Source organism: Opisthorchis viverrini (genome assembly GCF_000715545.1).
Source record: "Opisthorchis viverrini unplaced genomic scaffold opera_v5_111, whole genome shotgun sequence".
Classification (NCBI taxonomy): Eukaryota; Metazoa; Platyhelminthes; class Trematoda; order Opisthorchiida; family Opisthorchiidae; genus Opisthorchis; species Opisthorchis viverrini.
In genome coordinates this window covers 726,736-752,228 of record NW_008751765.1, presented here as the reverse complement: position 1 = coordinate 752,228, position 25,493 = coordinate 726,736, and the positions used below count along the sequence as shown (strand labels likewise).

The window sequence follows — 25,493 nt, the reverse complement described above, 5'->3', positions numbered from 1 at the left end:
GTCTACAATGCTACGCTGCGCTCCATATTACTATACGGATCAGAAACCTGGCCGCTGCGCGCCGAGGACGTCAAAAAACTTTCTTTCAGTGGTTGATCATCGATTTCGTCGGAGCATTACCCGAATCTGGTGGGAACACCGGTCCAAATCGACTGTGCGCAAAGGACTAAACATTTGTCATTGTTTTTCTCAGCTTTGAGGCCTAGTTCTTAGAACATTTGGAAATCACGTTGCTGATTGTAGATAAACGGTTCAGTCGTCAAATGTCAGCCGGGAGGTCGTGAACCCGATTCATTCTGGAGACACTTGAGATGCGCACCGTCGGTTGGCAGTGTTTGACTTCACCTACATGAGAGAACCTCGATTGACACCTAGGAACTCCTGAAAAACAGCAGTCAGATGGGCGGCCGTCTATCTCGTTTGTGCGCACGGCACATGTCAGTAAAACGAGCTGCTTTGAAAGTGAAGCATCTGTAGGATGTCGTTTTCAGGAAACGAGCCAATATTTTTCTTTTGTCGCCACTGGATTTTGAGTGCATTGGAGCACAAAGAGTCGATAACAACCAGGTGAGTAGATCCTCAACTAGGAGAGGTGTTTCATTCACACAGATTATATGCTCCGGGAAGTTTGGCAGCCATGTTACGAGGGAAAAATTTGAACCTGTTCGGTAACGGGATCACTTTCATGACAAACTGTAATTTTTTATAAATGAATCGTCTTCGTGTCCATTATCTCATTGTTATATCGGTTAGACATGGCGTCTGCGGATAGAAGATGTAAGGTATCTCCAGGCGTCTGATCACCGACAACTCATGAAGCGTCAGTGGTGTCATGTGATGCTGGTGGATTCGTAGACAGGTAATTAGAAAACGGATATCCGATTGTGCTTCCTGCATGCCAATAGTGGACAATATCCGGCAATATCAACTGCAGTAGCTCGGCTAGATGCTGCGCAGGCCGAAACATCGTCTAATGCGGCCAGTGTTGTTTTCCATGCCTCCTTCAGAATGCCTCAAACTGCGAGCTGGATAACGTGTCATTAGAAAGAAGGGTGTTAAAGAGACGATGATGATGATGAGGACGATGATGATGGTGATGATGAGGATGATGATGGAGGATCTAGGAAGGATGACTAGGGGTGGTCTAAAATTGTAGCTTTAAAAAACAGAAACATCAAAATCCCCGGTTTCGAACTTTTGGCTGACTCAAAGCAGTATACTGATCCCGAATCGGATTTCGACGTCATCAGAAACGGAAAAAAATAGGCATGAATCCCAGTCACAACCGGCGCAGATAAAATCAACTTGTTTGAATTTGATCGTCACACTGGTCCAGTCAATGTCTGATGATCTAAACTGATCAACCGGGATTTTATTGTACGCCAACGCCTAGCAGGCTCACCCAACAATTATCGGTCCGGATCACCGGTTTACTTTATTCGTAACCAACGGATCGATAATAGCGTTCTTTTTCCGTCCTTTTCCCATGTATTAGGATGACAAATGATCCTATTCGACGTTCAAACCAAGGAGCAATATTCAGGGAGTAACAATCTAATGAGTCCCACTCGTATGTGCTGACAGTGTGATCAGGTGATAACTTTCAAAAGGATGAATAACTCACACAGCCCCCCGTTTGAGTAGTGATTGGTCGAGAAATCCCTCAACACGTGACCACGCGATCGGAATTTCATGACTAATGAATGAGCGGCATTATGCCCTGTCAAAGTGGGAGGCAGCCAGACCATTGATCAGCCAGTCTTGATTGAACGGCTTACACACCAACTACTAGGCGGGATGCCAACACGTGACCACGTGATCCGAATTGCATGACTAATGCATGAGTGGCATTATACCCTGACAAAGTGCGAGGCAATCAGACTATTGATCAGCCGGTCGTGATCGAACAGTTCACACACCAACCACAAGGCGGGATGTCGCGCTTTCCAATCTCCCTTGATATACGTGAGATGCGATAAGCACTGTTTAGGATCCTCAGTGAGGATGAAACAAGTGTCCGATTCATCTAAGCGGCAAATATTNTTGGCAAATATTTTTTCATGTCCAATTGATCGGCATTCCATTATACTTGATGTATTATGTGAAACAGGACGAAACGAATGGGAATCCATTATTCAAATCTATGAATTCTATTGACAAAAGTCTTTGAAGTGAAGTGTTTTGGCAAAAAGTCTTCAGAAATGAGTCAATTAAAGTACATCATCCTCATGCTTTGTGAAATCATTGGAAATTCTGTTTGACAAGTGAAATTGTGCAAAGGTCAAAGAGCCCTTAGACACCCATTACCAGAAGTTGGAATTTGGCAAGCAAATTTGCGCGCATCGATTCCACTCTGGAATTTCTTTAGATTTTTCCCATCATCACGCTAAGTACGTGGTTACTGATCACCGCCTGGTGTAGTTTTGTGCCCTACACAGCGCGCAAATGTTATATTTGGAAAATGTCAACACTTAAGCCGTTTGTACCCCTCTGTGGAGTGGCATGCACCCGTGCCCAACTGACATTATGTATTCAGAGTTTCGTTTGTCACTGAAGAATTTTTTCTGGGGGTTCAACAAAACCCATTTGTAATTGACAGTGTAGTAACACTCTTGTTGCTTTACAGTTGGAAGTAACCGTGGGGAAAACACGCAGCAGCTGACTAGATGAATGTCTGCACGGCCGATAAGTGCCACGCCAACTGTTACACCTTTTCTAGCCAATTTTCTGGTGAACAATCAAGATGAAGAAAACAACAACAACAACAACAACGAATATTCCATTGCTTTGTGAAAAAAATTAAATGTTTGCGGTGCAGAGTTTGTCATGTTAGTGAAGAGAGTCTCCGTGAAAAATACGAGAAGCACTGTGCAGCTGTTACATTCTTAGTAGAAATGTACGCATCTGAAGGGATTACACCAGGGTGGAGTGAGGTAGAGGGAGTTTAGCGAACGTCTAATTATAATGCTACGTCAAAATATCTATATCAACAATCTATCTATCTATCTATCTATCTATCTATCTATCTATCTATCTATCTATCTATCTATCTATCTATCTATCTATCTATCTATCTATCTATCTATCTATCTATCTATCTATCTATCTATCTATCTATCTATCTATCTATCTATCTATCTATCTATCTATCTATCTATCTATCTATCTATCTATCTATCTATCTATCTATCTATCTATCTATCTATCTATCTATCTATCTATCTATCTATCTATCTATCTATCTATCTATCTATCTATCTATCTATCTATCTATCTATCTATCTATCTATCTATCTATCTATCTATCTATCTATCTATCTATCTATCTATCTATCTATCTATCTATCTATCTATCTATCTATCTATCTATCTATCTATCTATCTATCTATCTATCTATCTATCTATCTATCTATCTATCTATCTATCTATCTATCTATCTATCTATCTATCTATCTATCTATCTATCTATCTATCTATCTATCTATCTATCTATCTATCTATCTATCTATCTATCTATCTATCTATCTATCTATCTATCTATCTATCTATCTATCTATCTATCTATCTATCTATCTATCTATCTATCTATCTATCTATCTATCTATCTATCTATCTATCTATCTATCTATCTATCTATCTATCTATCTATCTATCTATCTGGCCGTCTTGCTGTCTGTGAATCAAGTTTTTACTTAATCTGGTCGTATCTTTTTCAGGCCAGACAATACTTACTTTAAAGTGCAATCCTTTGAACTCACTAGGTCTCGTACGAGGAAGCCCTTACTCGGTCTTCCCAGTTCAGATTACTAAATTCTTTCTCCCTTGGCCCCCCAACTACACCTTCTTCTTGAAGAGCACATGAAAGAAGCACAACACATCAAGTTGATACCAAAAAAATGAAACAGTTCCATTCCTCGGTTCTCCTAGAACCGATTACAAAACCAGCTAATTTACGTAGAAAACATGTCTAGATATACTGCTGGACTTTGCCGGCTAGCCTTTAAACCATCTCACTTGATTCAGACATCCAAATGATAACTATTGATTTTTGTTATTTGAAAACCATCGATGGGGCAAGCGCTTCTGGGTTTAGCCCTTGCTGTTGAATATAGAACCAGTGTTCGCGCCAACCAATGGCCTTTCGAAATGCAATCATTCTTCAAAGGAGGAGGTTTCAGCAGACACGTAAGCAGCGGCAGCAGACACACCCCTCTAGTACGAACCATCAGATGCCTTACTCCTCGTGATCATCCTTAACTAAAGTTTTTCTTTGAATTATTGTGTAAGTAGAGTACTTTAAAACCAGTCATCTATGACTGTCTTTGCCAAACTTCTGGGAACCGGCGAAGCAAAGTGGAAGATTGCCAGTAGTGGCGAACGTCTGACTGATCCGCTTGCACGTAAACTGGATCAAAAAACGAACTAAGCAAGATCACTATGGCTGCTTTTTTTGCAGTTTACAATCTTGGTGTGTACCGGAGACGTCGGGATCTAGGGGTACTTGATGAGTCCACAGAAGGTCAAAACCCATAGCTTTCTGTGGATGTTTTTAGTAGCACTGGGAGATGTCGGTTTAATTTTGAGGGTTTAAACATCCTGAGTGCCTCGTACTGCAGCACAGACTGTATCCTGTCCCTCAGGTTCTATTCTTTGGCCTCAAAGAAGCGTCCGTACTCTCAAATGTGAACCATCCACTTTCAAATCATCTGGAGTAGCCAGTCATCTCACAGTAGAAAAACAGCCCAAAAAATGCAGAGATAACAAGTTCAACTTCGCTGAGACGTCATTTAAACAAGATCAGTGTTAGTTTTTGCAGTAGCAGTCTTCTGGTTCGGAAAAGGCAGATCTAGTGTAAAAGTAAAGTACTAAATCAGCACAAGATAGTGGTTCCATCATTGAAATCATCGGTAGTGTGTACATCTTGGCTTTCCTGTGTAGACTGGTTTCATGGCAGGATGAAATCGCTGCAGAGCATAGCCAAATCTTCACAGATTACCACACACCAATAAGCAGCTCAGAGGAAGGATATTTTCACTGGATTTGTGAAACTTCCTTCTGATAAGTTGTCACTCGAGCAGCCGGTCAATACGTGATCACGTGACGTGGTTTCCGTGATTGAAGGATGAGTGGCGCTATGTTCTGTCTGAGAGCTAATCACACTGCTGATCAGCCAATCGTGGCCAAACGATTGATTGTTCAACAACTGACCGGAAGTTTTCGGGTTTCATGAGATACATACTACCGATGATTCCCCACAAGGATGAAACGGTATAGACTGGCTTCACTGACAAGATGAAATCTCTATTGATTTTACGTAAATATTGGTGACCTTGGTAAACCTTGCTTACTAGGTTTTGTCTCATGAACTGCCATTCAGTTGTAGAATATCATAAACGAGAGATTCAGTTGAGTCTCTCGTGCAAACCAAATTGATTTGCAAATCAGTGTGTTTCTCAAAAACAGTCCAAGTAGAACATGAGGCTGACGGAAACTCGGGGACTGCGCCTACCTGATGAGCCCAAAGCAGAAGGACGAAACCGGTCGTGGGCTGTTGAAGAGTTTTCAGCAACCTTGTGAGTAGTTTCCCTTATGAAAACGGCCATTCTGTTTCCATCCACAGAAAGGAATTGTCGCGAACCCCTAACTTCAGAGAATTATTGCCCTCTGGTGCAACCATAAAACGTTTTAAAATGTAATTCAAAAATGCATGTCGCATTAAACCAGGTCAGGCATATTCAAGGACATCATTATCCTGGAAAATTCAAAATTTCCGCACTTACCATATCCATCCAGATAATTGTTGTGAGGACTTGATTTTTCTCGTCCTGAAATTAGGACAAAAAGTTGATTGAGGAGGAAAATCTAACAATGATGAGATATCACTTTTTGAGTGAACCACATGGAACAAGTGCACCAGAAATACTCTTCATTTGTCAACCTCTGGGAGTCACATAGAGTTTGAAACAGAGTCATCTGACTAACATCTCACAGGGACAATGTGATTATAGAATATTCGAAAAACAAAAAAGCCGATAATAATTACGCGGGGTGAGTCGACCAGCTGGGCATTTTTGGGCGTCAACCACTGCTCTGCACGTACAAGCTACATGGAGCCAGCGATTAAGGGCCAAATGCGAGAAAAGAGCACCTGTCACAGGGACCTTTTGAAACAGGCCGTTCAGTGCACCTTCCCGAGGGCACTGACCAGATAACGTGTGTCCCAATCGTACATGGTATTGTCCGGAATTGTTCACCGCATAAAATATGAAATATGTTTCCACATGCTTGTATATATTCCCCATAGTGCAGCAATCCCCGTATGGAGAATGAATTGTCCCATCATCATCATCATCATCATCATCATCATCATCATCATCATCATCATCATCATCATCATCATCATCATCATCATCATCATCGTTATCCTCATCATCATCATCATCCTCATCATCATCGTCATCATCATCATCATCATCATCGTCATCGACATCATGACATCAGTCTTCAACACCGATGCTTCACTGTCGTAGTTTTGAATGTCGTGATTGTACGAGAACTGGGATACCGCCAAATCACTCACACATTGACGGAAGGTCGACTGGTGTCCTCACTCGAAGCCTTTTGTCTCAAAACCTGAACGCAAAGCATGAAATGCAAGTACATTGCGTTATTCACGAAATGCGTCGCCAAACATGTCCAAACCGCCAACCTGGCGGGCCAGGAAACTGTGTTCGTCAGACCTCTAACCATTGTCCAACCTGGTATGAGAGTCTCTGCGGACACCCCCTCCCCCCGGTATAGCTCAATGGATCTCCGAGGCAATCATTTTCCACAGAAGAATGACTTCGTCCTCAGAGAAGCCTCATCATTATTCCTTGTTGCTTCCGCTGGTACCCGTTGATTTGTTTGCTTAACTTAGTAACTGGCTTACAAGTGTTTTGTTACCAATCGAAGAGATCTCATCACCTCGCTCGAGTACTTCCGGCAAACTATCCGCCAAGGTTGGTCCTTCGCTAAACAGGCTTGCCTTTGAAGAAACCCAACCTTGTCTGTCGGTGTCCGATTCTGAAGCAATGGTTAGGATACCACGACAGTTGCCAATTATTGGGCGTGAACGTCACTCCAGATATGAAGTTTCCATTCGAAGTTTAATAACTTATGAGTGTGTCACATGACCGTCATGAATAGTGGAGTAACTAAGTGAAAACGTGTGACGAATTTCAACGTTTACATACTAGAATAGGTCAACCTGGCTTCTCCCTGGGAAATTTCTGTGCAGGGTCGGGATACGTTGAAATGTTCCCAGCATTTAAGTGTACTGGATTATGTCGACTGCTTTCAAGTCACGTGTTCAATAGTTAATGATGAAAGGTGTTCATATACGCGCTCAGTTTCACATTCCGACTGAGCCAAAAAGATTGATTGGGGAATTCGAAAATACCACATTTTATCGATCGACTCACCCAGTTAGATGAATCCCTGAATTTATTTGTAGTGAACACAAACTGGTCATTGTGCATCTCTGTCCGACTTGCTTCCGGAAACCACTTGTGCATAGATCCCCCTGTGGTGGTCAAACGCGTGTAGCTCGCTCCTCCGTTTAAGGCGAAGTTGATTCGAAGTTTGTTTACAAAAAGGCTAAGGAATATTACGGAATAAACTGTCGAAGTCTGCCAATAGCTTTGGGTTCTTGCGTCGAGCATCACCGTGTAATGTGAAAACAGTCCCATCTAGATGGCATAGGAGAACCAGCTCCGAACGTAACGGGACTACATAACAGCCAATGGAATAACCGTTTTCGTTGAGACAGATTTGATTGGTTGTTCTTCACTCGCCCTTGACAGATGAGTTGTATTCTTAGTATCACTTTTGTTTTGACCCACTTGTACGCAACAGCGATCAACAGATCAGCCGGTTCACACGTTCACTGACGTTTCTGGGTTGGCCAAGTGCACCAGGCTATCAATCGCCTATCCAGACCGGGGTTCACGGTAATAAAAAGGCATTAAAGAGACTGTGTTCCACAATGGATGGACTGTGGGCTGCTCTACCGCAGAACGCTTGGTCTGGACAGATCACCCGGCAAGAAAACCTCATACACAGGAAATACAACCGCGATATGAGGTCCAAAATACACCGATTACCAAGACCGTTGAAATTCGATCATGCAATCCGGAGGTCTCCGAAAAGCTGCAGTGACCTGCGGACTTGTGTTGACCTGCAACTGGTTCACCCGGACCTTCAGACTGACAGTGACTTTATTCGGTTTTACGGAGTGACGGCGATTAGTTTACTAATCCTCCTTAAATCTGCTCTCTCCTCGTGGGAGTTTGCGCGTAACTCAAAATACATGCGACTACGGATTAGTTCCACAAACATTCGTGTTAATTTCTGCGTGAATCGACATCTCGGAGAGGAACTGGAATTTATGAATGCCGTGGATAGTCGAACAGAACTATACTGCAAGCTGTGTGTCGTAAAGACATCAGGAACAGCCAGATATTAGTTTTGGGAAGCTTCGAGTTATAACGCCGGAGACGAAATCTCAACAGGTGGTTGAGTGGAAACGAATTATGTCATCCAGTAGACAATTCACGAGGAGAGCGAGGGTTTTGAACTGACAAGTTATACCGAATGGGTGACCTTCTCACTTCATGGAACCGTGAAACCGATGCCAAAAAGCATTGGGTAAAGAAAAACTCGTCTGTCTAAGCATTATGAATGAAATTTTTGAAAACGTGGCAACGATTGATATTGGCAGCTCGCGCGGGTTGATTAGATGATTGTAAGTGGCAGTTAATTTGTCGAAGCGAGAAGATCCAATGAAATATCAGAAAGGTAGCCACTGGACCGGTTAACTGAAACAAAAACGGTAGACGGACCAATGAAAACGAAGAAGGAGAACTACTGAAATTAGAAGTTGTATAATTGATCAATCGTCTGGTGCGAAGACTGGTTGAAAGAGAATGCACAAGAAAAGCACAATGGGTCAGTCGTATCGAAGGTATAGAACTACCAAAGTGGAGCTGTTGAGTGAACCAAGCAGATGCGTCGGGTGACCCTTCTGAAAAAATGCCATTATAGCAACTATGTGGTGAGAGCTTACACCGAAATGTCAGTTCCCTGAAAATGCCCTCAGAATACCCGAAGCCCTACCATAATTGCAGTGAAAAAGCCGCAAAGCATCCGGGCCAAGAAAATCAGCTGCCATCTGAACGGTTAAGCAATCAATCAATTCAGCAACGGCCGACGATGATGAGTGTTCGGGCACGCCACAGAAGCATGACGAGCGGTGATGAGTCTTCACCGACCACCAATCAGACAGCCTGGATTCAAGGTCGAAAAATTAGTTTTAAATATCGCGATGCCCCGTGTAACTTTTGCACTCGCCTTTCCGCAACTAACTTATTGTGTTCCTTGTTGGGGTGTATGTCCTTTTCTGGCACTGGAAAGTGAAAAGTAGTCAGTAGAGCGGTAGAGCACAAACATACTCTTATTATTTTTGATAGTCTTTCTTGATTTGGTTATGTAACCGTTGCCAAAGTTAGACCAAACCTTTTGTCTGTGAGTTCTTACCTGATTAGCTAAGCAGCATGTGGACGTAAACGATAGTCTGTCACTTCGTTAAACAGTTAATTTTGGTTAGTTTTGGTTACCCGCTGAATATGGCTGGACAAGACACGTCGATCAGAGCATACCACACCTGCGTTACCAGAGACATATTGGCAGATAAAGGCACATCCAGACACACGCACTCTCTGCTGAGCTGTTGTGAGGGTGATTGCGGAATGTCCACGCGGTGCGAAGAACTGTTCCCAAAACGTTTTGCTTCGACGTCTCTTATCACAAATTCAATCAACGTTGGAGCCTAACCTAATTACTGCAGGTGACCGGCTGAGAAAAGCCGGGCAAATCGATGACGTCGCTAAACTGTAATATGAGTGTCCGGCGGTTGTTTCATTGTTCAATCAGGTTCAAATATTTCGGCGTTTGATATAATTCAAACCAAGGGAACGAACTGTCTGGTACGTGGAAAATGAATCAGCTGCATGTATGGACTATTGAACCAGGGCTTTTGAAATTCATCAGCTTAGTGCAGAGAGATAGAGGCGATCAATAATTCTTCAACGTTCAACTCGCTACTAGCCGGAGTTTACGTACATCGGTGTACTCTGATCCAAAAGTTTGTGCAAAAAGACTCTAGACGCGTGAAAAAGTTGGCTTTAGTTGACAGGGCTGGCTCTGACGTTAAATGGGATACTCACGGAATTAGCACTTCATACTCAAAACACTATGTCATTTTATTGAACTCTAAATGTGACTTTTGCCTTTAACGGTGGTTGATGTTCCTTTGAGCTTAGTTAGTGTTTAGCCATCCTGCACGTCGCCTTTCACACATGTTTTATCAATAAACCTGAGGAGTGTGACGAGATCAATGAAGACCCCAGAACTGTCAGTACGCGTCCAGACATGAAAAAAAGCACATGTGCAGAGAGTGACGCATCCTCAAGGTCACCATCGGTACGACACGTTCGGAAAGCAGGTGCGTTGGCAGAGCTCACCAAACACGGCTTAGCAGCCTAAGACCAGTGGAGTGGACCTGAAATTGTTCAGGACCGGAACACCACCATTCGCTGTACAGAACTAACAAGTGAACGATCATATTTGGCCATTTAGTCATCCTATATATTTACACAGAAGCTCTGTATGTTTTGTCCTGACAATACAGCCGTGTCCACAGTTCTCTGTCTTCTCCTTGTCGCGTAGTCTGGCAAGCTCAGTGCAGGCGTAACCAATAGACCGCCAGTCACGATACAACAGTAACGTTCATGCGAACACCAGATGACACGTTGATTTGTCTGGATGTAAGCGAGGAATACGGTAGCCAATGAAATGCTTCCCGCAAGAGGCAAACGCTTCGACTGAACTCTTCAAGAGCCGACTCATCGCTCCGACACTCCTGGGGCTCATCACAAAACAATCGATTCATCTCTAATCCAGATGGAACTCCCAAGTTAACTTGTCAATGAATTCATTTATTGCCTGCATGCGATTTGGTCTTTAATTAGAACGTAAATTTGACGCAAAGTCAGGGAATGCGGCCATCACATGAAGGGCGAAACCGGTCGTGGCTTTCACCAATCCAATGCGCAGTCTGTTCCCTCAATAAGACACATAACAATACCTCGAATGCCGTAGCAACTGAAACATGAGGCGGCCGGTGTGTGGTGCATTTAGTTGAAGAATACTATAAGCGGAAGGTTAAATTGAGATTTACTCGAGTCTCCCATTTAAAACAAGTTGTACTTCCGTAAGAGATAAGCGACTTTTGAAAGATGTATGGATACCCAAATAGATCTATTTAATTTTCCCAGACACTGATAAAGAACGTTTCTTTAGATATGGCCAGGAAATATTTTCTGGCTCGTCGTCACATCAAAATATGTGGAAACTAGAAAGCTGAACTGTGACACTTGCGATACCTTAATCAAACCCAACTGTCAGGTATAAACTGCAGCGTAACTCGCAAGAAATTCGTGGAGCTTCGTGACCAACGATGATCAATAAAGATGAAACGGCCGTAAAGAGCTACTCTGGCTGAGATTTCCAGATCGCTTAACCATGAAGCCGATTTAAGGCAGTCCAGCAACCACCTGTTCGCCCCTTTGCTTTTAAAGACAAGAACTGGATCTCACTATTTACGGAGAACGATTTCGCGCCAATGTTGTCGCATTTAGAAGTAACACACTACTCATGAGGTTGCCAAAAACTCTGTGAAGTGTTATCGTCGGTCACGGGCTAACGAAGAATTTTCAGCAACCCTAAGAGTAGTGTATTACGTCTAGACAATGTATTGGGAAATCGCATATGTCGGGCCAACTGTAACATGACGTACCGTCGTGTAACAGCGGAGGCAGACCATCAGAAACGAGAGATTTAGCTGGATTCACTCGAGTCCTCTGTCAGTTTCATTTGGCACGGTGTTCGAATTAGTGCAATGCGTTTTTGTGTAGACCTAACGCACTACTCATAAGGCCGCTAAAAACTATTCGGCATCTCATGATCAGTTTCGCCCTTCTTGAGGCTAGCCTGCTAGACGCGGTCCGCAAATTTCTGTTAACCTCAACTCAACTTGAACAGACTCATTTGCGGCAGACTCAAGGGAATTCAGTTAAATCTTTCTTTTGTGACGGTTCGCTTCAGTGAGTTTTCAGCAACTTTGTGAGCAGTGCGTTACGTCCAGACAACATACTGCATTATCTCAAATGTCGGACCAACTGAAACGTGAGGTGGCCTGGTGCAGCAAATTCACTCGAGATGGACCATCCAAAAACGAAAGATTCAACTGGATTCAACCAGGTCTCCTGTCGAAACCGATTTGGGAGCGATAAGCTTTCTTTCAAAAACACCAAACCTCAGATTATCGCAACCAGCAGGAAATAACATTGGATATTCCAGATGTATACAGGAGTAAGGTCACACAAAACAAATAGACTGTTCCCAACTGCCACATGTGTGTATGTTCCCGATATGACCGTAGCTTCAGGTATTGTTTTGTGTCACTAACGCTTATTTTTGAAGAGATTGGTCACAGACACGAAAGTAAATGCAGGCGATGAATGTGGAAGGGTTACAGGAGAGTATGAGGTAAAAAAAGAGAGAAACGTATCATTCGAAGTCCTGCCACCAACGGTTCAAGTCAGATAAGATTATGGAGGCCGAAGACCGAAGAAAGGATGAACAGTGTGAATGCTCTTCAAGGCGCGGTGAGCGCTAGCACAGTCAAGACTCGCACATCAGGCACAAGGGGTCCGTCATACTGGGTCTGGTGTGAGATTCAACGGCAAGAACGTACACTCAAAGCCATGTGCCGCGCAAAAAAGTTCACAAGTACGCAGACAGCCCAGAACAGCATTCGCCAGGATTTCTCCCTGACCTGAATTTAGAACATTCGAAGCTACAGTGCGTTTTATTGGGGGGACGATCGGTGTTGCCATTTTTGAATTTCCAGCCGGGTACCTCCCACGTGTCCACGTAATCCTTTTTGTTCCCCCTTGAAAGTAAAATGGCATGCGATTCACCCAAAGGACACAGGATAACAGTGTCAAGGATTTTGACTTTTTCTGGTGTCACAGTGCTTGAGGAAAGCAGAAGAAACGAGCCAAGGATGATGATTGCCCCATCCGAAGTCCAGTTCATGGCGAAAGGCCAAGAAACAGCGTACAGCAGTCTGTTGCTTGCCGAGAATCGCCAGCATCTCACGCCTGACGTCTCCTGGCTGGTAGTTCAACACCAGACCGTCCGGACACGAGCGACTGATCAGCACTGTGATCAACTCAAACTGAAACGGCATGCAGTAGCACTCGTTTTTCAATCACAAAATTCGCATGACGTGATCACGTGTCTACTGCTTCCTCGAGTGATGACTACTCAACTGAAGAGTTTGGTTGTTCTCTAGAGGATTATTGCTCCTTCTGGTAAGCGAACGTGTAGTAGCCAAAACTTGGGGAAGGGACGTTGCTAAAACGACCAAATGACCTTAATGAATTAGCTGCAGAATCCATGCGAAATTTTTTTAAACCCTGGATGGGTAGCCGTCTACTTTAACCAATCATTTTGCGCTGTCGCGTCAGCGCGACAGTCACATGACCGTTATTGATTGCTGCTGTTCGACCACCGGGCTGTCATACAGATAGACTCCGTTGGTTTATCTGCACAGTATTCAGTCGCTATGACCTATGAGAGCAGTGAGTGAAGGTGGAATTAGTGACCGGCTTTTGAAAACACCTGTGATTATTCCCAGACTCAAGTCCGTACTGAACCAGACGACTTGGTCCACGCATTACACCGAGATTGTCAAGGGTCATTGAACGGCCATAGAAATCTAGCATCAAGTATGGTAACCATGTTTGGTTTCCACTCATTTTCCACAAATATCACTCACTCATTCCGAATCAGTCAAAAATCTTCAGAATTCTGCATCACTTTTCGCTAAACTAGCGTGAACGCAAGAGTGCTTGTTGCTTGGGTGTTACAAGACACCAAATCAGGTAGATTTGTCCACTTATGCATAGTCAAGCTCGCGAAAATAGACAACCCACCCTTCAGCGTTTTTTTCCACGCACACGCCTCACCTGACGGATAGCCGCCTCATTTCGCTCACAGTGCGAAACGGGTATTTGGCGATGTTCAAACATTCTGGAGTGGTAGGCTCTACATAGCCCACACGCGAAATGCAAATGAAGTGGTGAGCCTAATGATTTCAATTTCTGTTCCACCTTCTAGTTCTCGCGTTTGTTATACAACTCCGCATCCTGCCATGATCGCGAATATTACCTACAAATCAGCAGGACGAGCGCACGGAAAAGTCATAGGAAGTGTGCACTAAGGCAAAAGTAAACTGTATTTTTTGCTGCAGCGAGATTCTGTGTGGGTGAACCATGCGTGAATAATGATGGCTTGAAAGCGGGTTACGTTGGACCGGGACATGCAAAATATTCTAAGAATAAACAAAAACAAAAGTTGGTATTGATCCGATTTTACTCACTTATTTATACCTTGCGTTGTAATTACCACAAGTACGCTCACGAATTGTCCAAAATGAGTCTTATTCGTTGAAGATCAGTTTAAAAAGGGTGTAGAGGAGTGAATACCTTTCATCGCCCTAATGTAAATGTCACTGCCCATTCTCTTGACACCATGCACTACTTGTAAGTCGCTGAAAACCATTTGAGGCCTTTGACAAGGGAATATACTTTGGTACTTCGAATATCGTCACAAGTGAAACATTGCGCTATCCTTGTGTAGCATTTTATTGGGAGAATAGTATAAAAGGAAGGTACAGCTCAGTCTGCAAGGTAGTGTGGTCCAACGTTACTCAATCACCCAAGTGTTGTTACTCAGTAAGAGTGCCCTTCAGTAACCAACCGGAGTTTTGCTGACACCACTCTCGTTCGAACGGTCGTCCTCCCGTTCTGGCGTAATTATTCCAGTGAGTCCACACCAAACACGGGAAGCACTGGACTCGAGTTTCGCTCTTATTAGAGCCCATCAGCAGTGCATATCACATGGCTGTGTCGGGATTCGAACCCCGGACATCTGATGTGCAAGGCGAGCGTGGAAACACTTGTTATTCTGTTCATTAGGCTTGGCAAATCGGTCCCAAGGTGACATCCAAGCAACATCATCAAGACGTCGTGGGTCAGAAATGCGACGCATCGTCATTCTGCTGCCTCCACGTCGCTTAAAGCCAATCACCTACACAACCTGAGCGACCAACATTCCTCTCAGTAGGGAAGGGACACTTTTCATCAAACTACCAAGAAGCGAGGAGTTGACTGTTTTTACCTGTGTCTACCAATCGCATACGTAAAGTACGACATTTTCATAGGTTTAAAAGTGACACGCCACTGGAGTTCATCAAGTGCACTACGAGATTCTGAAACAGGTCAAGGAGCTCACTCTTCCCAAGTCGGCATTGGTCTATTGCAAAAATTCCGACCAAACTAGGCTCAAATAAAACGTAATGCTGACAGGATCACGCCTAGCGAACAAACCCCGAGGAGGGGTGAAACCGATTCTAGGCTGTCCAAGAGTTGTCAACCACTTTTAGGAGTGTGTCCCGCCTCGCGTTCAATGTTTGAGGCTAAATCCAAGTCTCAATTGATCAGTTATAAACCGTGTACCACAGGCACATAGGTTCCAGCTGCTACAGTTTCGATCACCGAAAATTGGGAGAGTGCAGGAGGTGTGGTCAAGCCTTGGAAGGGATGGCGTGTTCAATTAGTTCAAGAACTGTGTAGCTGCGCACTGAAGGCGATAGCTTCGATCGACGAACGCAACTGGCCCCGTGATTGGAACGCCTTTGCTAGTATCATTAGCCATTGGTGATTTTAGTCCCGGGGTCCCCATCCAGGGAGGCGGCAGTTGCCGACCTGACATAGTTTACTGGTTAGTGTTCTCGTAGTTCATTGTCAGGTCATACACTGTTCACCTCTCGGTCACTTCTGCTCAACAGAGGGCTGGGTAAAAAGAGCTCTTTGAGGCAGACGGTCTACTGGCATGCGGAGTACATGTCCTCTAACCAGCGCAACCTATAAATGGTGAGGAATTCATCTACCGCGGGAGAGTTCCTTCTTCCCAAGACCATCTGGCGTACCTCAGCATCACTAATCCGATGTTCCCACCAAACCCAATCAATGTTTCGGAGACACCGATGGTCAAACACTGACAGCTTTCGTATGTCATCTGCGAGCAGAGGTTACGTCTTTGATCCATAAAGCAGTGCGGAGCGAATCGACGTAGCCTAAACTCTGTCGGTGACAGAAAAGCGGACGTCACTTCAGCGGTCATACACTGTTCACCTCTCGGTCACTTCTGCTTCCCTATTTGAGAAGTAATCTCTTCTCCAGCCAATCCACCGAAGATTTTACACCTGCCCAGGTAGACAAACGTATCTGCCACATCGACTGGCTCGCCAACCCAATCTGGTCGGGCTACGTTTAAATGTTGAACTCCAGCAGCATGTTTTTTTTTCTTATCACTCCGTCTTGGGAGCCAGTACTCCAAATTTCTTGAGCTCAGTTTTGTGAGTTTCTGCTCGTCACTAGTCTGGCAGCTGAAGGACTCGTGGCCACTGAAATACGACGCCCCAGTTTTGATGATGTGGTCGGATGATAAAAAGCTCAGCCTTTGCCCATTTAACTTGCGAATGTCGGTTGCGAGAGTATTCCGCCAAAATTTTTATTTTCTGATCACCAGTCCGCATCTCCGCCGACAAGTTTGCTTAGCTGGAGACTTGGGATCGACCAGACACCACTTATCTTAGGGTCCTAGAAACCCTTCAGTTACCGGTTGTGGTTTCTCCTGGAAACCCTTCAGTTACCGGCTTGTGGCTTCCTCCTTATTGAGGCTCATCCGGGAGACGTAGCTCCGGGGTTCGCATCAGTCTCAATATGCACCAATCTTTATACGAGGTCCTAGAATTTGACCCTGTGTTGTAATGACGGTTTGGTTGATTCCCGTTTCAATTCCAGACATTTCAAGGGGATATCACGTGGACCATAAAAGACTCTCCAGTTTTCAACAAGAATCATTTCAGCGTCCATTACTCTGACATTTGAAATTCCCCACGCTTCTTCTGTTTGTAACCTCCGCTCCACCTTTATGTTTAGTGCGTGCGTATAAACTGGCGTTTGTTCGTCCCTACCACTTCACTCATTTGACCTTGAGGTCATCCAGACATTTTGTGTCCGCGTGACTGTCCCACGTGTGGGCCTGTTTGCTCAGTTGGTAGTCCAAGAAGACCATTTGTTGTGGACGTGTAGTTAATGTCGAGGTTCGTATATTTTGTTAGACTGATGTCGTACCTAAATATTAACGTATGGAAACACAGTTCCCGAATGTTCTGCTATTACGCGTCACTCGAAGATACGGTTTTCCTGTAACAGTCATTACACATCAGAGTATCGGACCTACTGATTTCTGGCCTCTAAATTCACAACTTAACGTCGTCCCAAAAACTTCGCAAAAACTGAAAAATAGCCCTGAGAGGTCTTAAGTGGACAGTCATATGAATGAGTAAACAAGTCTCTATCCGTGTAACTGTGGATACTACTGGTGGGACACGCAAGTAGTATGTTTCCTCGTAAATCCGCTTCGCGTCTCTTGAAAAGTGATATCTATTACGCAATTTGTGGAACCAATTTGTAGCATTTGCTTGCGTGAATATCCCGGAAAGTTCAGGAAGACGCGTTCAAGCAGAAGATGGATATTCAGTTTTTGCAAACAAGATGCATATGAGAGTTTCGCTTCCCCGTCCAATAGGCTGTAACTGTTCACTTAGCGTTTTCCAATAAGTATCCCCGCAGTGTTCTTCTTGAGATCGTTCAGCTGTAGCACCTTTTTGGTGCCTAACTGCCATGCTACCCGAAGGAAGCACGGAGGCTGGGATACTGGCAGCTTGCCCAAGCCCAGACAGGGGAAGTCGAGATGCAGAGGTCGGGTTCGAACCATGGACATTCCGGTCAGAAAATCCACACTGAGCCATTCAAGATGGACCAGAACCGACCAGTTCACTTCAATGAACTCAAAACAGTTTAGAGTAACATATTCCGAGGTTAAATGCTGCCAGACGTTAGACGGACCTCACAAGATTGTTGGAGTTAAACGTGCCAATTAGCTATAGGTGCAACGAAGTTTGAGGGCACATCAGTCACTGAGGTCCAAAGAATCCCCCGTCGGACTCGAAAACTTATGAACAGAGAGAGAGAGACTTTGACTACTCGATCGATAGAGTTTTGGTGATATGACGATGAATTTTCGCAAAATCTACGACAATCTACTCTTTGAACTGAGAGTTTTTTTAGTGTGCAAACTGGAGTTCATTTATTGGTCAGGAAGTCTATTTGTGGAAAGCCTTCCAGTACACTGCAATACATATGTGACTTCTGATTTTCGATTGAACAGAGGTTTATCTACCGACGGAAGTACAAATATCGACAGATAAATTCATTGGCAAATCGACTTGATTTTCACGAGAGACTCAAATGAATCTGTCGTTCATGATGTACTTCAACTGAATTTGCTCGCACACTGTGCCTACTTGGTGAAACCCATCATCATCATCATCATCATCATCATCATCATCATCATCATCATCATCATCATCATCATCATCATCATCATCATCATCATCATCATCATCTTCATCAACATCAACATCATCATCATCAACCTCATCCTCATTAACATCATCAGCGTCGTCATTTTCATTCATCATCATCATCGCCACTCATCAACAAAATCAACGTCAATATTATCACCTTGATCAATAATCGTTTACTTCATCATCATCACCATCATTTTCCTCATCATCATCAAACATCAACATCATCATCATCATGATCATCATGTTCATCATTATCATCATCATCCTCATCAACACCATCATCATCATCATCATCATCGTCATCGTCATCGTCGTCATCCTCAATCCTCATCAACAAAATTATCATCATCCATTATCATCATCATTTTCGTCATTATCATCATCAATAGTTATCAACACCATCATCATCGTCTCCGTTATAATCATCAAGATCATCACCATTATCATCGATAATTTCATCATCATCATCATCATCATCATCAAGATGATCATAATCGTCATTATCACAATCATCATCATCACCGTCATCACCACCATCTTTATCGTTATCATCATGATAAATCACCATCATCATTATCATCACCATCATCAACATCATCATCTTCTTCATCGTCATTATCATGATCATCAACAAAATCATCAAAATCATCATGAGCATCATCATCATCAAAGCTCTCACCACCAGGATCATCATGATCATTATCGACATCATCATCATCTTCATCATCGCCATCAACTTCATCATTCATCCTCGTCATATTCATCATCATTGTCATCATCAGCAGCAGCAGCATCAATCATCCCCATCATCATCTACATCATCATTATCGTCAACAATATTTTCATCATCATCATCGTCATCATCATCATCACCATCATCTTCATCAATCGTCAACATCCTCACCTCCATCAACATCATCCTCATCATTACCATCATCATCAACATCCTAATCATCGAAACCATCATCCGCGTCATCGTCATCATAATCACCGTCATCATCATTATCGTCATCGTCATCATCAGCAGCAGCAGGAGCAGCATCAGCGTCATCATCACCATCACCATCATCAACTTCATCATTGTCAGCTGTAATAATCGTGTGATTGTCCCACAGCGGTTGTGGCTGCCATAGTTTCTTTCGCCGATGATTTGGGGACGTGGGTTAGGCAGCTACGTGTCGGATGTCGGAGGTGATATATTGGTGCGTAAGTACAGGTCCGTCAGTGGACTTTTAGGTGGGAGGGACGACACCGGTCATGGGCTGTCAAAGAGCTTTCAGCAACCTTATGAGTAGTGTCCTTTGTAGAAAAAGTCTTACGCATAGTCAAATAAACGGAGCCCGTATCACAAAGCAGTATAGTGGTTGGCTCCTTTAAGTTCATCTGGATCGTCCATAGCAAAGGAGACAGCACGTTGAGTCGGCTTTGGACTGAGTATGCGTGCCTTTGGGTGTGTTCCGCCAGCGGGACCCTCCAAGGCGTCATGTGCCTCGGACAGTCAGTGCAGAAGATATCGTTGCATTCTCAGCTGTCACTGCGCCCAACACGATTTTAATGTATACTCAGTGATAAAAGTTAGGGGAGAAGGATTCTCCTGTGAGTTTGCTGGAAACGCTTCAACAACCCACGTCCGGTTTTGCCCTTCTTGGAGCTTATCAGGTAGGCGCAGTCCCCGAGCTTCCGTCAGCCTTATGTTCTACTTGAACCCTAATTTCATGAAATCAGCGAACTACACTCATTTACAAACAAATCTGGTTTTGCGGGAGACTCACCTGGAACCTAGCTGAATCTCCCGTTTATGATGTTTCTAAGCAAGGAAATGTGCTGCCCCAGGCAACCTCATGTTTCAGTTGGCACGATATTCAAGATATCTCGATACATGCACAAACGTGATACAATACTCACGTGGTTATTGAAACTTCTTCGACAACCCAAGACCGATTCAGCGTGCTCTTCCATCAGGCTCCCTATGACTAACCGGCACGTGATTACATCACATTACATTAAACTAACGACTTTAAGAATGTTCGGCGACGAATTCCATTCCGTCTGATGAATGCTATGTACACGAGTTCATGAAGTTGACAGCTGTTGGCCGGCGTATCCAATTAGGAAGCCAGTAACTTAATACTGGCTCATAGTATATCTAAAGTACATTAATTTCCGCATGGGCACAAAGGCCATGCCTGAGAAACTGGGTTTCGTCTTCCGCTGAGATCCGATCCAACTGACGTTTTGATCGATCCAGTGCAGGCTTGATTAAGCTCAGTACGTTAGACAAGGTGTAACTTCAGAGTAAAGCTCTCAGGACATACCTAATTGCTCCGGTTACTCTGCTCGGATGGCCTCTGTCTTCACAACGGAACCAATCACTTTGAAAATGGATTTCTGTAAAAACTACAGTCATACGATCGTTCCAAACTAACGCGGTTTGTAATTTTGATCAGTTACTCCGGCACTAACTGTGGCAAGGTAGCACGTTGGTTCAAGAGGCGGGGTTCATTCATAGCGTAACTGGTGAGGCCTTCTTAATGATCGTCAAATGTATGTAAGTCAGCTGTCCGACTTGGTGGACACATCAACACCTGACTGTTCAACCAGTATTTCGGCACTTTTTTTGGCTTACAGTGTTTCCTGCAAGCAGTGCATCTCAAGTTTCGCTGCACATGAAGTTCGCACAAACTCGTCTCCACGTAGCTCAATAAAATCTTCTTGGTGGACATTGTCCGGACCACAGGAAGAAGCAGGGAGAATGGATCCATCTCCTTCCTAGGTGTACTTTTCTTCCTTTGAGGACAATTCTGTGCACTAATTTGGCTTCGCCGATAAGTCCTGGTGATGAGTAACTTGCATTCAATCAGTGTCACCCAAATGCCTCGAAGATGGAGGCTTAGTTCACGGGTTTTTCTGTAGACACACACTGAGCATCAATCTTCACTGGTATGAAGACAAAATATCTGAGATCTGATGAAAGACCCTGCAAAGCGGATGAAATAAACGCCTTCGGAGATCGCGGCTTTTTCACTGTGTGGCGGAAGACCACAGTATTGCTCATTTTTTGCTCTGCAGTGGCGGTGGAATATTTTATCATGTCAATGGGTTGAAATATTGATAGATCAGGTGTGAATAGTACTTCTGAGCCAGGCAACTGGCTTGCATACGTTTTTTCCCCAGTCGAAGTAACAACATCAGTGCGCAGTTGAGTGTGTGCTGCCTCCCTGCCTAGATGCGTTTATGTAGTATCTAATATCCTCTCATGTAATTAGCTAATTGGTATATACCTTTCTTTTCATATCATTGGTCCGATCGGGATTCGCGCTGCGCCGTGGTTTGTATACCTCGTATTCTATTGGGTGGTTGGATGGCGGCCATCCAATATCCCATCATTTTCAGTGTTAGCTTTGGTTGCATTCAGAGATTTCGTGACACTACACAGATGTATTAGGTTGTCATGAAACAAGCACCGAATTGCCGAGCTATCTGAAATTTCAAGCCTCTTGTAGGGGAGAAACAAGCCTCGATAATGACAGATGATAACGTACTCTGAAAGTCTCTCATATTGTCCAGAGGACGATTCTGTGATGCTGACACTTGAGTATTGCTTTCTAAGCATGTAGCTGGTTTAGAAGATCAACATAAGTTCCCGTAAGCTCCAATCATTCTTGACCTATCAGGGGCCTGGCAGCGGCAGAACAGATAGAGTATTGTGATTCCAGAAATTTCCTCCTTAGGAAATGCAGTGAATGTTGGAGGCTGTTCCTTTTAGACGACATACTCACCTAAAACGTCGGGTGAACAGCAGAGACGGGGTCAGGATGGAATATTCGTAAGTCAGACGAGAGCAGCTCACATAAGTTAAGATTGAACCACTCACGTGAAAGCGTGTGAACTTCGAGTCTTTTTCGTTCAGCGTCGATCAGCGAATTTCGCCGCATTCAGAAAGCTAAGGATAACCATAGTTACCTTCCAGCTTTGAGGAAAAAACGGACGAACTCAAGGTCACGCACAAAAGACTGGTGAGAATGCCACACACCGTTAAAGTGCACTGCTAGCCGAGTTTTAAGTTCATCTCCCGTGTAGGTACAGCAAAGTGAGTTGTGCTTTCATACTTTTTTCTGCCTACCGATCTCCAAACTGTGCCGAAGGCAACCTTTTGGATTTTGAATTTCTCCCTGTAATCTACGCTGGGAAACCTAGATACGTCAGTGGTTAAGTTGAGAACATACTGGGCCAAAGGTCCATAGTTCGAACCCCAGTCTAGACATCTTGACTGCGCCCGTTCAATCTTGATGGATAGGGCATTATTCCATCCCTCTTGTTTCTTCTGGGTCACATGGTACTACAGCCAAACTACTAACTGTTGACCTTATTGGAATTCGTCAGGAGTAGGCCCCCCTCTTAAAAAACTTCGGGGAGTTTCGAACTGAACATTTAATCGATCGACCACGAGCGGCCGACCACCATTTTGACTAGCTCACACTTGAGTGTAGTAACTCGTCACCCACTTTTCAATCAGTTTTTAAGCAACTCAACTGGTCAACTTTTCACCTCGTTTGTATACACCAGACAGATAGATATCTCCACTAAGCATTCGTTTTGTGCCAGAAGGCGATTTATTTGTAAATTACTCTCGAATTTCACGAACAACGGGTTGTGCGAATCGTATAAAACGTAACAGTGACTACCAAAATGAGCAGACTCTAGTCTGATGTTTACACTGTCATGAGACAGATGAAGCGTGCACATGTTCGAATTCTCAGCATCGTATGCATTTCTCTGGAAATAACTGCCAATCAGGTGGGTGGGAGTAAATCTGCCGAAGTGAACCGGCATCCATCACGAAAGGTATGATCAGCTGACGAAATTCTCCAGAACATAAGAAAAAGACTGCGCAAAGAGAACACAGGCCTAAAAGTGGCGAGGAAACCAAAGGATAGAGGTAGGATGTGCGAAAGAATTCGAACAACTGACACGTCATCTCGTCTTACATCAAGTTCCCTGAAGGCTTATGTGCCCCACAGCTGATTAGCTCTCCTTATCTTTTACCTGCACGATGTCTTGTTAGATCAGTTATAAGGAGTTGAGCACACGTAATCGATGCAATACATTAGAGGTCGGTGTCAGTGGGCCAAGATTTTGTCCTGAATGTACGCCGAAATGGCGTGAAGCACCGCACAGCTGTTTCATCCCTATTGTGAGCAATGCTCATCTGATGAAATTTAATCGAGTTTCTGCCGACTTCAATTACAGAACGAAATCTTAATTGGGGTTCATAGAAAGAATAATTTCACAAGATGAGTGAAATTCCCGAGTGAGAAGTTGTCACTCGAAGAGCGAGTCAGGGCGTGTGATCACGTGATGTAAATCAGAGCTGATTGGCGCTGTGACCGTCCAAGTGAGGACTAGTTATGCCGCTCGTGACGGAAAGTTTAGGTGCTCAACCGTTGGATGGAAGGTCACAGGTTCAAAACTCTCTGAGTTTCGTGGGTGGCACACAGCTGATGTTTTCCGATAGAGACGAAACAGTTTCGCACTGCTTTTTGGTTTTCCTAGAATAAATTGGTTTCAATAACAGGATAAAAGCTCAATCGATAACCTTGGAGTTTCTGAGTGCATCTTTTTTTCAGGCCAGCAACAAACTGATTTTGTTTATCCTTTTTACCGAGGTTTTATTGTTTGAAATGGTTGGCTATATCTGTGAATTTGACCGACAGTTCCTCCACCTAACTGTCATTCACTGATAATGCATCGAGTTAGAGGCAAGGTGCTGAGGCCTATTCCTCTCCGTCCCATTTCGGTTACCGTTTTTAGGAGTTTGACTCCGCAAACTGTTTTGAGCAAAGTGGCCAAAAACATTAACCACTTTACCGTCTACTTAAACCAAAGCTTTAAACCGCAGTGGTCTATACTCAGCTTTGGTATACGGGACAGAACCAACAGTATTTTTATTCTGTTTCAGTTCCGGTTACCAGGTAACTGGTAACCGAAATGCGTGTAACATGAAGAGGGTTGGCCTGGAGAGCGCACACACGTTGATGGCTTCGTTGACACGAATTACGTGCGATATACGTCTAAGTATCTGTTGAACGTGAATCACAAGGTCACCATACTCTTGAATAGCGGGGACGCTTGTTATTAGCTATTTGGGACGCTCTTTTTGCTTAGATCCCAATGGACAGGTCCAAATATATTAGGCGTTTGTCACTTCATTAGTATCCGTTTGCTCAAAGGACAGACTGTAACCCCCAGATTCGTCACTCTTCGTCTGCTCATTCGTCTGCGACCGTTTCGTATGTCCTACGAGTGGGCGTCTATCACAGAGAATGACCGGACATGCATCGTCCTGTATAGCATAAGCTAGACACGTGACCAGTGCAAGAGGATCGGTGCAGGACTAGCCGAGTGTTGTCTGATTGGTCAGATGTCATCCGCAGCACAAGCGGTTACCCTCGGGTTTCGACAACCTTCAACGTACCACTTAAAACGCACCGGAAAGTGTTACCGGGGCTCAGCGGCCCTTTTGAGTGCCAGGAACTCTCAACTACTAGTATCCCATCAACCAACTATCCATATGTTTACCTTTGTGATGAGATTTTGTCAAACGTACTGCTCACTTTCACTGATTTCTGCTTTTCTCTTAGTGAGATGGAGGACGGCAACTAATGAGGAACGATGAACCAACTGAGGCAATTGAAGCGGACAAGATTGCGTGTTAGTGCCGCGAATTTCGAGTCAACAGGGCTATCCGGAAAGCACTCAAGTTGCTACCCAATTTCTGGAATTGCCCACGTCAATTTTCAACCCGGAAATTCACGCTTGCAT

At 44.0% G+C, this 25,493-nt stretch overlaps 2 protein-coding genes across 2 annotated transcripts in view; one reads left to right on the top strand and one right to left on the bottom strand.

Annotated features, from left to right (window-relative positions):
• The window catches only part of T265_05667 (hypothetical protein), a gene marked incomplete at both ends in the record, with an annotated part of 70,532 nt that overhangs the window by 44,740 nt on the left and 299 nt on the right, over positions 1-25,493 (bottom strand). Inside the window, one exon of the mRNA XM_009170732.1 lies at positions 5,782-5,826. Within this exon, the coding sequence (XP_009168996.1) occupies positions 5,782-5,826 (45 nt within the window). The remainder of the gene's footprint in view (positions 1-5,781; positions 5,827-25,493) is intronic.
• On the top strand, positions 479-25,334 carry T265_05666 (hypothetical protein; the record flags this gene model as incomplete). Its single annotated transcript, XM_009170731.1, has 3 exons — positions 479-567; positions 7,898-8,470; positions 25,313-25,334. 3 exons carry the CDS (start codon positions 479-481, stop codon positions 25,332-25,334), a joined length of 684 nt encoding a protein of 227 aa, XP_009168995.1.